This window comes from Mandrillus leucophaeus, unplaced genomic scaffold, assembly GCF_000951045.1.
Source record: "Mandrillus leucophaeus isolate KB7577 unplaced genomic scaffold, Mleu.le_1.0 Scaffold65, whole genome shotgun sequence".
Taxonomy (NCBI): Eukaryota; Metazoa; Chordata; class Mammalia; order Primates; family Cercopithecidae; genus Mandrillus; species Mandrillus leucophaeus.
Window position 1 is genome coordinate 6,291,830 of NW_012107030.1, and position 16,626 is coordinate 6,308,455.

Sequence of the window (16,626 nt, forward strand, 5' to 3'; positions counted from 1 at the left end):
GGAAGGCTCAAGCTGTGGTCATATGGCCTCTCAAGTTCTTCTAGGTTATTCTGAAAGTTCCCTGGGGTGAGCAGACAGTTTGGATGGGAAATTGGGGCCGGAGGTCTCCTTTACTCCTGGCAGCACCGGCCCTCATGTTTCCTATCACTGAGTTTTCCTGAAGGTTCCCTTTGCCAAGTTCCTGTCTGGTGGGAATTTTTAGCTTTGATTAACAAGCCCGGAGAAGCAAAATGTAAAGGAAATGTATTTGCTGACATTTTGCAAAGGTGGAGGCTCTGCTTGTCTCGTGTAAGCACATAGTCGTTTTTTCAGCAGCAGTTGGAACGATTTTATAATGATAATGGTGACGATAATAATAAACAAAATAACATCCATAATGTATTGGGTGCTTGCCATGAGCCAGGTTTTACAGATACAGATAGCTCACCCAGTGGCATGCAACTAGGACGTGGTCATGGTGGGATTTGAGCTCAGGCTTTCCTGACTTTGAGCTAGAACCTCTAACGCCTCTCTTACCAACATGTGCCTCTTCTACCTGGATCTTCGGATTTGAGGGAGAATTACGGTTTTTGAAACAGAGCTCTGCAGACCAAAGAATACACCACACAGTCTCGTGAGCCTGCAGACGGAGACAGCCAGGAGCTGCCCTGTGATGGTGACTCCTGACTTCCTCCAGCATTTGCTCATCTGTGAAATGGGGATTTACATTCACACCTGTCTCGTAGTTAGAGATGATGCCTTGGTGGCACTGGGCACGTGCAGGTGTGCAGGCTTGGAGTCAGAGAGCTCTGAGTCCACCTGGGTGGCATCCTGACTAAGGAGGTAGGCTTCTTTCTTACCCTTCTAGGCTTCATTTTGTCATCCACAGAATGGGAATAATGACGGTAATTCACAGCAACCTTCCTCACAGGGCAGGATCCCATGAGATACACCTGTAAGGCTCTTCGCATGCATGAAATACACATTCAGTGAGTGCCAACTATGATAGGTTTCGCGATAGAGTGCTGGGTTTGTATATTTCTAGTGGTTTTGAATTAATAATTTGAGTTTGAATAAACTTCAGAAGAACCTAAAAGTAAACAAAAAATGCATGAATATCTGACCCCGTGAAGGAATTTGGAAAATGGTGGGTGGGGGGTGGTGTTTATTTCAGAGTTTCACTGGCTCCTGTGTTCATTGCTGAAGAGTGACGGGTTCCCTGAGAATACCAGTTCTCACATTCATGGAGGGAGAGGGGGCACAGAGGGAGGTGAGGCGGTGTCCCCAGGCTCACGAACATCCACACCTCCACACCTCCACTTTCTTCATCCTCTCAGGAGCTATTTTGTTTTCCTTCTGTTCCTCAAAGAGCAGCAGCCGAAGAGCCAACTTTGGCTTTGCTCCTGTTCCAAAGCCATCCTGGTTCTAGGAGACATGCCCCTTGGCCTGCAGCCCACGTATGACTGCCTGGCCTGCCCCCTCCACTCATCCCAATGCTAAGGCCAACCTGGGGCCTGAGCAGAAAACCCAGTGTCCTTGTCCCCAGCAGGAGCATGCACACACACACACACACACACACACACCCGCCTTTCGGGAGGACTCAGAGCTTGTGCTTATAGTACAGAGGGTCACAGGGTGGCATCTGACATCAGCATTTCAGCTCGCCATTCCTGTCTGGGGTGAGAACCACGGGAAGATGCCAAGGCTGTTACATCTTGCCCCTCCCTTATGGCATTGGGATCTCAGCAAATCTGAAGGACAAAGCAAATGGACATGTCAGCGTCCTTTAAGTGATCCTGCCTCTCTGCAGGGGCAGGCCCTACTGTTTCTCAGACATGGAGGGGCCCACCAGGGGATGGAGGATGCCCCCCTGACTCCTCTGAGGCCCTAGGTTCATAGAGCGGCTACAAAGTCTAGGAGCTGTCGGCTGATGACCAGTGGGCCCTGTATCTGAGACCTGGCTGGAGCCCATCCCAGAGTGGGAGCCGCTCAGCTGGCGGCTGGACATCTGTTTTGTCATCTGCGAGGGGGCCAGTGGGTGCCTGCTGAAATTCTGATTCCTCTAAGGGCTGTTTAGTCTACTAGGCTGACCAGCCTCAGCCCCAGAGAAGCCAACTGGATGGGAGCCCTTCACCCACCCTGAGACCCAGGTCCAGAACCTTCCCAAGCTTTCAGAGTCCACATGTGTAGGTTTCAATGAACTCATATCCTTATTGGTTTGTCCATTCCTCTGCCAAATATGTGTGGAGCACCTACCATGTATGGGCCAGGTGCTCTGATGGACAGCAGAAGAAAAGCATGGACCTGCCCTCCTGGAGCTTCCATGTAACTGGCACATTCAAATCACAATTATTTTATTATGGAAAGTTTTAAACATACAAAAGCAGAGCAAATATTATATTGAAGCCTCATGAATCTGTCACCAGTGTTAGTCATTATCAACTTATGGCCAACCTTGTTTAATCCCTGCCCCTTCCCTCTCCTGTTACTCTGCTACAAATCCCAGAAATGCTATTGTTCCATCTGTACATTTGAGAATGTATCCCTAGAGGACAAGGACTCTTTTAAAAATTATGTAACTATACTATTAATAATAATTCCTTAGCATTACCAATGTCTGATCAGTGTTTACATTTCTAATTGGCTCACAAATGTAACATTTTTTGACTGTTTGATTTCGGATCCACTAAAGGTCCATCCATTGCATTTTCTGGAGTTGGTGTGTGTTTTAAGTCTCTTCTAAGCTGTCGCGGTTGGTCTCTGGGGCAGTCAGGATAGCCTGGGAACTCATTATCAATGCAAATTGTCAGCCAGCCTCACACCTACTGGATGAGAAACTCTGGGGGTGAGACCATTAATCTGTGTTTTAACAAGCCCTCGGGGGGTTCCGATGCTCAGCAGAGCTGAGACCCTCTGGTCCATAGTTTTGCCCTCCTTTCCTGTATATTTTCTTTTTTTTTGTTTGTTTTTTTTTTTTTTTTGAGATGGAGTCTTGCTCTGTCGCCCAGGCTGGAGTGCAGTGGCCGGATCTCAGCTCACTGCAAGCTCCGCCTCCCGGGTTCACGCCATTCTCTGGCCTCAGCCTCCCGAGTAGCTGGGACTACAGGCGCCGGCCACCTCGCCCGGCTAGTTTTTTGTATTTCTTAATAGAGACGGGGTTTCACCGTGTTAGCCAGGATGGTCTCGATCTCCTGACCTCGTGATCCGCCCGTCTCGGCCTCCCAAAGTGCTGGGATTACAGGCTTGAGCCACCACGCCCGGCCTCCTGTATATTTTCCTTGTGATTGTCTCTAGGACAAACCTGTCTCCTAGTCGAGTTTTCCCGATCTGGGTTTTCCAGTTGATCACCAGGAACTGATGTACAAGTTCCTCTCTCATCTGCACCAGGGGAGCTGAGAAGGCTCTTCTCTCTCAAAAGAGGGGGCTGACTTGTAGAAGTAGAGGTCCTTGAAGGGTAATGCAGAATTTGCCTGCTGTAGAAGCAGGATGCACGCTAGGCAGGGGAACAGCATGTGCAGTGTCCAGAGGCTGAATCAAGCACAGATATTCGAAGGCCTGTGGATAGGTTTGGTATGGCCAGGGATGTGGGGCAGTAGAGAGAGAAGAGACTGCAGAGGGAGGTGGGGTGGACTTTGAAGAGCCTGGGGTCAGTAGTGTGCTGGACTTTATCCCATGAGGGGAGGGCATCGGGGGAAGACCCTGATAAGGTTGAGTTAGGTGAGCAGACCTCGATTTTGACCAGATGGCTTTGACTGCAGGGTGAGTGTGGCTGGGGGAGGGGGCAGGCCCAGGACAGGGAGACTGAAAGTTCAGGAGGATCTGGACCAAGGCTGTAGTGGTGACTCAGCAGAGGAGAGAGTGAATGCAAGAGATGCTAATTAGAAGGAACGACAGGGCTTGGGGGTAGAATGAGAAGGGAGGAAGTCTAGGGACTCTCCCATTTGGGAGCGGTGGTGGTTTTACTGTCAGAAGGGGTATCTGAGGAGAGAGGCAGACCTGGGTGGTTTGAGAGCTGATCCCACATTGTTGGAGGTCACTCAGCATGGCATGTGTGTTACTAATATCCCAACTCAAGAGAGTTGATGCCTCAGTTGGGAAAGAACTCACTGGCCCTCGTAGTCTGTGGATAGTCACTGAGTCCACTTTTGGGCACACATAAAAAATCCATCCACTCACCCACCCGTCCATCCATCCACCCATCCACCCACCCGTCTACCCGTCCATCCATCCATCCATCCAACATTGAGTGCCTGTGACATGCCAGGAGCTAAGGAATTAGAGATGAAGTAAGACTTGGCCCTGCCCCAACAAGCAGAGTCCGTGGGAGAGAAGCCCGGAGGACAGAAACATCTTAGTGCCATGTGTAGGGTGATCTGGTAGAGCCTCTCCAAATGCTGGATGCTGGAGGGCAGGGCTGTGAGGTTGCGGAGTATAGTTCATGAAAATTAGCAGTAAAACTGTTGGTCAAGCAAGTGTGTCTTCACCTCTCCCAGCCGTTGCCTCGATGTGTAGAGACACAATTGGAGGCCCAGGAACCAGTGCAGGAACCTGCAGTTACGAGGGAGACTGTGATCCCCCCCACTGGCAGTCTGGGATTGCAGAGAGTCGGGGCTTTTCCTGTCTTGGGAAACTCAGCTGCCCCAGCTCGCTCTCCCTGGGGCATCTCATCTCTTGGATTATTCAGGGAGGTAGGTGGGGTAACAAGAAGATGCTACCTCGTGTCAGGATGGGCCTGGTGCTGCCCCCAACTTGGCCTGGGCTTGATGCTGTGGTCTCTGCCATGGTAAATGCTCATTCCCATAATTATTATTTAGCATTTGCAAAGTGGTTATTTTACACTCAGAGTTCTTTGTAGTGAGAGGGTCTCCTGGTTCATGCCAATAAAATTTCCATTTACTCCGGACATCCACCATGGTGATTAAAAACAGCCCATAAATTATTTACTGAAATGGAAGTTCAGTTTACGGTAATAATGCATTAGTTCAGCTAGCCATGAAGCCTGTTATAGGGTAATAAAAGATTTTTTATTTTCCTTCTGAAAAGATATTTGCCAGTAACCTACATATGACCTTGAGCTGATCAGTGTTCAAAGATGACACTGCAGGCAGGCATATAAGGAGAGAATGAGAGAGAGCTCTTTTTCAAATAGCCTGATTTTAGGCAATCGTCAGCAAAGGCCTGTCATCTGACAGCCAGCAGGGAAAAAGAAATGAAAAAATACATATATATATGTTGTATTTTTTAAAATCATAAGTACCACACCTTAAAACTCCTTTTGAAATTGGGCATTTATTTGATGGATACATAAATCCGAAAGCTAACAAGGAGGACTGTTTGGAGAAACTAGCATGTCACTATTGTTGAGACCACCTGTCACATTTCCTTGGAGCCTGGAACCTTGTAGAATAAAGTCAGTCCTATGGTTCTGTCTTCATCTTTAAACATGTTGTATTTATGGAGCAGAATTGATCTTATGTATCTCAGAGAGTCTACGATTCTGCTCACGGCCATTTGCTGACTAATGTCTTTGGCAGAGGAGAACAGCAAGCACGTTCATGAATTATGGCTCTCTTTGAGGTTCTCTTATCAAGACTATTTTTTATTTTAAGAACATCTGCTTTGATTAAAGCCATTAGAGCTGGGAGCACATAAAAATGTGTCTGAATTTTATATGTGTTGCATTTTACAGCGGGAACCCAGATGAAGCCTGCATTTTAATCCTTATGCCATTAAGACCAGCGATGAGGATTAACCTAACAAGCTAAACTAGTTCCTCCTCAATTGCCTGGTTTAGGGTTGTAAGAAATCCTGGGGCAGGAGACTTTTTGGCCAGGATTTGATACTTTTGTTTATTTTTCCTCTACATTGCTGCAAAAATATTTTCATTTCTTTATATATCCCTCTTTTTGGCAAAAATTGTTTAATGTGTTGGGGTGGCATGTTCCAGGTTTATGAGTGAATCTATAACCACCCTCATCACCTTAGTTTTATGTTCACTAAAGTTAAAAAAGATCATCTGCACACTAGCTCTACAAGACTGAAGTGATGTTAAATTATCTAATACATAACTAATAGCAAAGGAGACATGATAATTAATTTTTGTTTGTTCCCCAGAAAGCTCTTCTGTTTGTTTTCCAGAAAGGCCTGTTCCCCAGAAAGATCTCTTCCCCCTTCGCTTAACTATGGTTTTGTGGCTGGTAGTTTGCACTCCTGAAAGGGTCAGTGATAGCCGGGCATGGTGGCTCACGCCTGTAATCCCAGCACTTTGGGAGGCCAAGGTGGGCGGATCACAAGGTCAGGAGATCGAGACCATCCTGGCTAACATGGTGAAACCCCATCTCTACTAAAAATTAAATAAACAAACAAACAAACAAATAAATAAATAAAATTAGCCGGCTGTGTTGGCAGGTGCCTGTAGTCCCAGCTACTCAGGAGGCTGAGGCAGGGGAATAGTGGAACCTGGGAGGCGGAGCTTGCAGTGAGCTGAGATCGCCTTCCTGCACTCCAGCCTGGGCAACACAGCGAGACTCCGTCAAAAAAAAAAAAAAAAAAGTCAGTATTTCTCTGATTCCTTGATGTGAAAACATCGAATCTTTCTGTATTATGGGATTTCAGAGTAACTTAGTGCTCGAAGTGGAAGATGCTTTGAGTAGGCCTTTATTTAATCTACTTGGAACAGTGCAGTAGGTATTTCTTAAAACTCCTAGCTCCTTTAGCTCTGCCCTTGATCACATTTCTTGATAGAGCGTTTTTCTTTAACTTGTCTTTTAGCAGTCTTCCTTCTCTACCTCCACAGAAGGGTCTGGATTTTCTTTTCTTCAGCTTCCTTTCTTTCTTCTAAGCCTCGACTCTAAGAAACTCTGTTTGTGTCGAGGTGTTGACTTAGCCTTTCTCTTCTGTTCCTAGTGTGTCCGAGTCAACCCGTGGGGACCGAACTGGACTATTCCCTGGGTGAGAGTGGTCCCAAGGGAGATGTTGTTGTATTAGCTTTATAGAAGCCGTGAAGGCAGGGCCACGCTTAATGGCATTTGGGATTCCTTACTGTGGATAATGGCCTCTGTGTAATTGATAGCCAGGACACACAGCCTACCCTTGGTATGTATAGGGCATTACATACATCAGTTCTCTCCTGTTGTCCGTTAGCTTTTATCTGTCTGATATGCATAGATTAATAGATAATATTCTGTCGACCCTTTGTATTTTATTTCTAATCATTTACCTACTGAATGAAAGATCTCAAGCCTTGTTGGGACACATCAGAATTAAACTCCCCATTCTCCTCAGGGGGTAAGACAGGCTTTTCCATTGTTTTTCCCCTGAGAAGTTTTGAGCACCACTTTGACATCCTAAGTAGTGAAGTAGAGAAATAGCAGCGTGTCTCTACTGGCTGTGTGTATTTCTGGGCTGTGCTGATGGACATTCGCTGGTGAATTATCTTTGATTTGGAATACACAGACATACAGATGTGGGTTACTCCTCCATACCTTCTGTGCAGATCAGTTTTCAATCATTGCACAGTGTAGCTGAATTTTAACTTCTGATGGAAAAAGTTCATGAAGTTCAGCTGCCTCTAGGCCTGGCTGGGTGATCAGCAAGTCAAATGATTTGTTTAATACTGGCCCAGTTGCCGTGGGGGTTGGGGGGAGGTACAGGAGAACCAAAAAATCTTTGCCTTTTGGCCTCAAAGTATCCTAGAGTCCCCTGGGGACCCAATGTGTTCCATGTGTGGCCCAACCTTGGCTGTTTTGCAAATCAGTGAGAAGACCAGGGCTCTGAGAAGGGCTGAGTGATGGGATAATTAGAACCAAGCAGCAGCGGGGTGGATGGTTTGTCTGCAGATAATAGCTTGTTTGCTAATTGCCAACACCAGATTTTCTGGGCAATTAGACATTTGGTTTCTTTCAGGACCGTCTGTGCAAATGTGGACACACGGCCGCAGGCCTTCCAGGTAGCAGGTGGAGAGGGTGGCTCTTGGTGCTGATGGCATTTCTCTGCAGGCTGCCCAAGGGCTGTGGGCAGGAAGGACCTCTCAGCAACAGGTGGAAGGACCATCTGGCTGGAACCCCTAGTGGGGAGGCAGAGATCCCCCTGCATTCATGGAAGGGGTTCCCTTGTGCTAGGAGATTAGCAAAGATGGTGGAGTTCAGCAGGCTGGTCTAGAAACGTAGCTGACTTCTCCATTCTCTTTTCAAGAGCAATTAGCGCCCACGGCTAATAGCAATTCTGTTAGTCGTGGATGCTAATAGAAATCAGAGATAGCTTCCCTTCCCAGATGAGCAAGTTGATTTAAACTTTTCAATAAAGTTTTTTTAAAAAGTATGTATAATATAAAATTTGCCATTTAAGCCATTTTAAGTGTACCATTCAGTGGCATGAATTATATTCACAATGTTGTGCAACCATCACCACTATTTCCAAAACTTTTTATTACCCCAAAGAGAAATTCTGTACTCATTAAGCAAGAACTCTCCATTTCTCCCTCCCTCCCACCCCCTGGTCACCTCTAATCTACTTTCTGTCTCTATGAATTTGCCTATTCTGGAGATTTCCTATGAGTGGAATGATACAATATTTGTCCTTTTGCATCCATGTGTTTTACTTAGCGTATTTTCTAGGTTCATGCATGTTGTAGCATGTATAAGAATGTCCTTCCTTTTTACAATGAAATACTATTCCATTGTATGGATATACCACATTTTGTTTATCCCTTCATCTTTTTTTTTTTTTTTTTTTTGAGATGGAGTCTTGCTGTGTCACTAGGTTGGAGTACAGTGGCACAGTCTCAGCTCACTGCAACCTCTGCCTTCTGGGTTCAAGTGATTCTCCTGTCTCAGCCTTCCGAGTAGCTGGGACTATAGGCACATGCCACCACGCCTGGCTAATTTTTGTATTTTTAAATAGAGATGGAGTTTCACCATGTTGGCCAGGCTGGTCTTGAGCTCCTGACCTCAAGTGATCTGCCCACCTTGCCCTCCCAAAGTGCTGGGAGGCGTGAGCCACTGCACCCAGCCTGTCCCTTTATCTGTTGTTGGACACTTGAAGTGTTTCCACCTTTCTGTTATTGTGAATAATACTGCATGAACATTTGCATAAAAGTACCTCCTTGAGTCCCTGTTTTCAGTTTTTTGGGTAGATACCTAGGAATGGAATTGCTGGTCATATGGTAATTCTGTACTTGACTTTTTGAGGAACTGCCAGACTCTTTCCCACAGCAGTTGTCCCGTTTTACATTCCCAATAGCAATGCACAAGGATTCCAATTTCTTCACATCCTTGACACACTTGTTATTTTCCTTTCTTAAAAAACTATAGCCATCTTAGTCAGTGTGAAGCCATATCTCACTGGTTTTGATTTGCATTTCTCTATAGACTAATGATGTTGAACATCTTTTCATATACTTGTTGATGTATCTTTTGTGTATTTTCTTTGGAGAAATGTCTATTCAAGTCCTTTACCCAGCAAGTTGGATTTTGCCTCTGTAATTACTGGACTGTGCCTCTCTCTCCCCAAGATAGGAATTGAGCCTCATCAGGAGGAGAGAGGCTGTGAGCTTGCAGAGAGTGGGAGGTGGCTGTGCAGATTTGAGGCTTCACATTCCCTCTTGCATGATTCATTTCGTTCCTACAGCCTGTCTGGTACCCACTGTAATGATGCTGCCTGAGTTCTCATCAAGTAGAAAAAGAAATCAGCAAGAGCCTGGGATTAACCCAAAGTGATTTAGCAGAAGAGGCAGATGGAACCATTCCACCTGCTCCCCTAGAAGCAGACAGGCTCTTCTCAGGCACCTCAAACCTTCTGGTTTCCTTGACCACAAGTATTGCCTTGGAAAATTACCCATTTCTTCCTAGCAGGTTTCAGGACGTATGTACTAAATGGAGCAGGATGTGCAGAGCACCGAGGGTGGTGCTGGGTCACTGCGGGTGCCCAGTGCCCGGCCTTCGTCTCTGCGGTGGGAGCACACAATCCTCACTCAGCTTCTCTGTGCGCTGCCAGCCCTAGGCAGCAGGCAGGGAGGGCACAGCAGCGCGTTCCAATGCTGGCCAGGGAGAGTGTGTTTTCTCCCAGGGGGGCCCATTCCTGGGGCAGAACCACTGGCCTCTGGGAAGACTTCAGAAAAATGCTAGGCCTGAATGATGGTGAGTGCAGGGGACAGACAAAATGGTGTTCCTGCTGCATAGCTGCTGGCCCTTCGCCTATTTGACCTCGTGGCTATTGCGTCCCATCTGCAGGGGCTAGAAATGCTGATCTGTCTGCCTTTTTGCTGTGGTTTTTATGATTGAAAAAGGTCCCGGTATCACTGAAGAGAGATGAATTCACATGCCCTGGCAGGGGGAGGGAGGGAGGAGCTGGCGCATCTGCTAGGCAAGGACGCTCTTTCTGAAGCTTCATCACATCCAACGTTCCTAGGATAGGGGTTGCTCTTCCTTGGGAGGGAGGTACCCCTCACCCCTTTGGGAACCCGAGGGCTGTAGATGCTCTTCCAAGAAAATGCACACAAAAATTTGACATAATTTCAGGTGGCTACAGGTCCTGTGAGTCCATCATGGAGCCTAGCCTCTGGCCCCACAGACAACACAGCCAGGAGCTGGGGCTTTCGGGCACTGACCAGCATCTCCAACTAAGCTGGGTTGAGTGGCACAGAGTGAGAGGCCTGGTGGCGACTGGGAGGAAAGGAACATCTCATTTGGTCAAGTTCTAAATACCAAATGCAAGGGGGTGCTGGAACGGATGATCCTGCCTTTCTGGCTGGGACTGGGCCTTGCCCATTTCATGAGCTGGCTTTGCAGAGGCTGCAGTACCTGGAGGAGTAAGGCCATGCAGCCCTCATTTCTTCCCCCTGGGTCAGCCCATGCAACTTATAAGGAGGCGATTCTGTTTTTCCTTTCAGAAACGGCTCCCACATCTGCATATTCATCTCCAGCCCGGAGTCTTGGGGACACAGGAATAACGCCTCTGTCCCCCTCCCATATTGTGGTAAGAAATTGTGTGTGTGTGTGTGCACACGTGCATGCATGCATGTGCATACTGACTTCCTTTGCATTCTGGGTCTGATCTCACAGTTCAGGCTGCTGGACAGCCTCTCACATTCACTGGTTAGAGATTAAATTGACCTGGTCCTGGCCACAGGAGCCCTGCCAAGCCCATTCCCCAACTCCGGGCCTGGGAAGGCTTTCTGTGCTGTGGCTAGTGCTTCTGGAGCAGGGGCCCGGGTGGGTCACAGAAGTAGGTGAGATGGGAGCAGCCCTTTAAAGATTCAGGGTCAGAGCCTGTGAGGCGTCCTCTTGAAAGGAAGCCGCTGACTCTGGCTAGTGAATCGGTGAAATATATGGGCTCTGTTGACTGCGGTTGTCTGCAGTGTCCAAAAGCCCCTGGCAGTATAATCGCTTCTGCAACAGCTTGTCCGGTAGAGAAGCCCTGAGCAGGGCTTCATATGCATTGAGGGGGGCCGTTGCTCCCACCCTGCCCTGTATGAGGAAAGGTGGATGTTAGGGGGCAGCTGTTAAGAGGGGTGTGCACATAGATGCACAGGCAGCCAACCCGAGTGAGTGCCCGGAAGACAGGGCAGCTTTGCGTGAGCTGTGCAGGTGCACAAAGACGACCCGAGGAGAACTGCGGAGTCACCGCTAGGTAGGGGTGCCAGCCTGTCCTGATTGCCTGGAACTGTCTGGCCTTTACACTGCAAGTCCTGCACCCTGGGAACTCCTTCAGCCCTGGGCCAACTGGGAGGATTGGTTCCCTAGGACCAGGTTCTGTGGTTTTCAAGCTTTGCACCCTGAAATTGTCCTGTAAGAGCTTCAGGGCTGTGGGGGAGGGGAGCAGTGTGAGGAGAGCCCAGGCGGGTGGCATCCTTACCCCTCCCCTCCAACATTTGTTGGTGGTATAATTTGGAGTTCTGTGGGAGTTAAAAAAAAAAAAAAGTGTAAACTGCTTAAAAAAAAAAAAGAGAGAGAAAAGCTTGGAAACCTGAAATGGCCTGACCAAGATGACTTAGATAAGGCGAGGCCCTGGGCCCTGGCAGCCACAGTAGGGCATGTGGCTGGCCTGGTGGGATCGGGCATGGTCCTGGGATGCCCAGCCCTGCTCACATGCACGAAATGCCAGCACAGATAGAGCAGTCACCTGGGTGTACGGAGGACACAGCTAGCGAAATGCTCCTGGCAGTGGCCAGAGGTCTGCACAGGGTCTTGCGGAAGGCAGCGGGGCTTGGAAGAAGATTGTATCTGCTCAGGAACTACGGGAAAAGCAGCCCTGTTGATAGAATTTCTGTAATCAGCCGTGTGCATGCACGGTCGATAGAGAGGAGTGGGCAAGCTGCAGGCTTTGTCCAGTCAGCCTGGCCCTCGTCTCAGGGGTGCCCCCACTTCTCCCCGAGCCACTCAGACGGGGGCCCAGGGTGGGCTGCCTCTCCCCAGGGCTCTCCAGGTGGTAGACTTGAGCTGGAATATTGAATGTCCTTCTGTCTGCAGGGGGTTCACAGCTAGGCAAGGTGAAACTCCCCAGGGGTGTCTTCCTGAAAGCCAGGCCCACCCCTCCACACCCCCCATGCCTCACTGTATATCTGCAGAACGACACTGACTCCAACGTCTCAGAACAGCAGGCATTTCTTGTGGTGGTGGCCATCGACTTTGGGACCACATCCAGTGGCTATGCCTACAGCTTCACCAAGGAGCCGGAATGCATCCATGTGATGAGGTGAGTGCTGTGGGTGGGAGGGCCACGTGGCTGGTGCCAGCCACTGCACCTGTGGAGACTCCAGGCAATGAGTCAGTGATTGGCACTTAGAAAGAGGGCCCTGGATTCTGTTCCAGCTCGGCTCAAGCTCACCATGCCGCTTGGGACAAGTCATTTCTGATCTCTGGGCTCTGGTTTGAAAAGACGTTGGTTTGATTCTGATTTAGTTGGTCTGGGGAGGGGCCTGGGCAGTATGTTTGAAGCCTGGCCCGGATGAATTCAGCTTGTGACCTGGGTGAAAGGCACAGACCTGTGGTGTCTGTGATGGAGGGATCCAGGTGCCAGCTTGGCCACTTACTGTGTGACTTTAGGCAATTGCTGAACCTGGTAAACCCCAGTTTCCTCATCTGTGAAATGGGGATCCTGACAATACCTCCCTTACAAGGCATGTGGGCAAATGAAATGAGATTGTCTATTAAGTGCTTAACGTGTAGTAAAATGAAAACAGGTAAGGTGCTGGTCGTTTCAAGTGAAGAGAAGTGTTGGGGTGTTGGTAGCCAGAGGCAGAAAGCACCTGCTGGAGAGAAAGCAGCATGAGGCAAATATCAGCCAAATGGCCCCATAGGCAAAGTTGCCCTGGGTCTCCTGGGATGCACTCTGTGCCGGGATGCCCCTTTCCCTTCCCCACACACCCAGCAACCTGCAGGCCCCCAGGGATCCCAGACTTGACCCATGACCTTCTTGCAGGGTGCAACCCCTCAAATCTTCTTGCAGGGCGCAACCCCTCAAATCTTTGAAAGCCCAGGATTTATCACCCCAATTTTTCAATTCCAAGGGATGACTCTGAAGATACATTGTAATTGGCTTGCAGTTCCTTCAACTGAGTAATTGTGGAATTTAGTATTGCTCCTAGATTAAGATTTTTTAGTTTTGTTGTTGTTGTTACTATTTTTTTTTAAGAGACAGGTTCTTGCTCTTTTGCCCAGGCTGGAACACCGTGGTGTGATCATGGCTCTCTGCAGCCTCAAACTCCTGGGCTCAAGCGATCCTCCTGCCTTGGCCTCCCAAGTGGCTGGGACTACAGGTGCATACCACCACACCCAGCTGTTTGTATTTTAGGAATTTTTATAAAGGGGTGTGGAAAGCACAACTCATAATAAAAGTGACTCCCACCCCAATCTTGGTTTAAGTCTCATCCTTCCTCTTGAAAACCAGATGTGGCTCAGGCTGAAGCTGTTGTCCTAAGAGGGTACAGAGACTCTTGGGTGTCATGTCATCAGGAAATGATGAAAAGCTGGTTCTATAGCCAACTCTGATGACAGCATCGCCCTTGATGTTCAGTTGTCACCAGGAATCTCCATTTAGCCAGATAGATGCTGTGAGGGTCTGTGCTGCCGCCACTGACCCCCAAGATGAAAAATCCCAGTGGAGAAGAATACGCCATTAAAGGCTAGAATCAGTTTTTATCAGCTTCTATGTAGTTGTTCTAAGAAATGTTATTTCCACAGAATAGTCATGCAGTGAAAACAGAAAAGAAGGAATGGAAATAACTTTGAACTTGCTTGGGGAGTGGTACTTAACGAAGCACCACCATAGTTCAGGGCCTCTAGGGGTGATACCTTAGTCATGGGAGAGATTTTGGAGGGAGGTTGGTTGGGTCTCCCTGAATTTTATTTCAATCATATTAGCATAATCATGCTAATACGACATGTTATAAGTGAGAAAGTTAACTTTTTTTTTGTACTAAGTAGGAATGAAGGAATACAAATTTGAAGGGAAAAAGCTCATGGGGTCATTCTCTGCTGACAATGCCACTGTTAATATTAGTGACAATTCCATTTGTGAAGGGCAGTGTGTGGAGCAGCTTCCTGGCATCGGGACCATCCCTGTGTCTCAGTGCGGTCACCTCGGGGACTTTGGCTCCTCGGGTAGGAGCAGCATCCTGACGGAGCTTGACAAGGAAATTGGTCAGGGATGATTCCAGACCCATTTGAGTGGCAAATTTCAGTGGAGGCCAGAGCTCCATCTGGACTGACATGGTCCTACTGATGCTTAATGACGTGGGGTCGGGAGCAGGTCCGGGCTCAGCTGGGAGCGTGGCCACCCCTCCAGTGGGGGAGGAGAGTGGCTCATTTTCCCTCCTGCACTGCATCTCCACCTGAGGGTGCACGGGCTGTGCATGGGGTCATGTGTCCAGCGGCAGGCCAGGAGCCAGGACCTGGTTGGGCAGGGAACAGCTTGGCCTCTTGGTGGCCCTGGCCTCTCTGCAGTGGCCCGAAAGGTGAGCAAATGCATTGAGTTTCCTGTCTTCCCCTTCACCCTTCCCTTGCTCTCACTGCAACCTCTCTCTCTCTCTCTCTCTCATTTCTTTTTAGAAATGGGGTCTTGCTATATTGCCCAGGCTGGAGTGCAGTGATATGATCATAGCTCATGTGATCTCCCACCTCAGTTCCCCAGAGTGCTGAGATCTCTGTTTCTATGGTTCTTTCACCTCCGCTCCAGGATAGGTCTGAGCCTCCTGGTTTCCCTTCCCCTCCATTTAGCCCAGTTTGCCCTTATGAACAGCAGCTCTGATTCTGTCATGCCCCTGCTCTAAGAGCTTTAGTGGCTTCCCATTGTTCACAGAGTAAATGTCTAAGTCCCCAGGGTTCTCCTCAGCCTGATTCCAGCTGCTTTACCAATCGTGTTTCTCACGCTTCCCATTTTCACAGTCACTCTTCCCACCCACACACTCTCTCCAACCAACGCAATCACTTCACGTTCCCCACGAATGCCCTGGCTGGCCCACCTCTGAGCAGCCTGGAGCATCCTTCCCTCCTTTGAGATCCAGTTGTCTGTCTCTTCTTCAGTTCTCCCCCCAATCCTGGATTCTTTCCTCTGCCCCACCAGCTGGCACCTTGGGCCCCTTATTTGCATTTCATAAGGCAGGTAATTATGCATTTGTTTATACCTACCCTGTTTCAAAGAGGATTCAAGCTAGCAGTATATGCAAATTGAAAACACAGTGCCTAGCAAATTGTGAATTATTTGAAGACACAAACATAAAAGTTTCATGCCAGCACCTGGTACACAGGTAGATGCTTAGAGTAGACGCTCAGTAAACATGGAGTGAAAGATTAAGGCAGAGCTTGTTACTGAGCAAGAACTTTGCACTTGCCCAGTTCATCTCCTTTTTAACTGAAGTTGTGTCTCTAGTAGCTGCGCATCCAGCTGAACCAGAGTGCGTCTGGGCACCCCCATCACTGACACTCATGCATACAGTAGTTGTTCATATCTGTGCTGCCGGAACTGGGATTTTGAAAGAAGGCCCCATAACTTCTGCTTCCGTTGGTGGCAGGCGATGGGAGGGAGGTGATCCTGGTGTGTCCAATCAGAAGACGCCAACCACCATCTTGCTGACTCCCGAGAGGAAGTTCCACAGCTTCGGGTATGCCGCCAGGGACTTTTACCACGACCTGGATCCCAATGAGGCCAAGCAGTGGCTGTACCTGGAGAAGTTCAAGATGAAACTGCACACCACTGGGGTGAGCGAGCCTCTGCCCTGGCCCCAGGTCTCCCGCAATGGAGCGCCCAGGCTCCTCCAGCCTTGGGGTGGGGAAGGGATGCAACCCAGGGGGCCCTCCAGTCTCTCCCAAGCAGAACTCAGTGTCCATTTACCTTGATTTTAGACACAACCTGGAGCACACAGTGCTGTTGTGGAATATGCGATACTTTCCAGTGTGCATGTGGGCGGGGAGACATTCTGAATATTTAACAACTCATTTGTCTTAGAAATGGACCTATCAGAGTAGACCCTGGTTATACCAGAGGAGTGGGGTGCTGGGGGCCTCCTGCCATGCCAGGAGCTCCCCCTTTAGTTTCTAGATTATTGAAGGATCCGCATATCATGAAGGATCCACTTGGGGGCTAGGGACACGTGGGGAGCTCACGGCAGTAGCTCTTAACTAACCAGTTTGGATGTAACAACCAGGAGCA

General features: G+C 48.6%; 1 protein-coding gene across 2 annotated transcripts in view; it reads left to right on the forward strand.

The window, feature by feature from the left end:
• HSPA12A (heat shock 70kDa protein 12A) overlaps positions 1-16,626 on the forward strand; it is a 194,121-nt gene that overhangs the window by 146,132 nt on the left and 31,363 nt on the right. For both annotated transcript variants that reach the window (XM_012001119.1, XM_012001118.1), the window contains 3 exons: positions 10,868-10,953; positions 12,545-12,672; positions 15,989-16,175. In XM_012001119.1, the coding sequence (XP_011856509.1) occupies positions 12,668-12,672; positions 15,989-16,175 (192 nt within the window). In that variant the 5' untranslated portion in view covers positions 10,868-10,953; positions 12,545-12,667. The remainder of the gene's footprint in view (positions 1-10,867; positions 10,954-12,544; positions 12,673-15,988; positions 16,176-16,626) is intronic.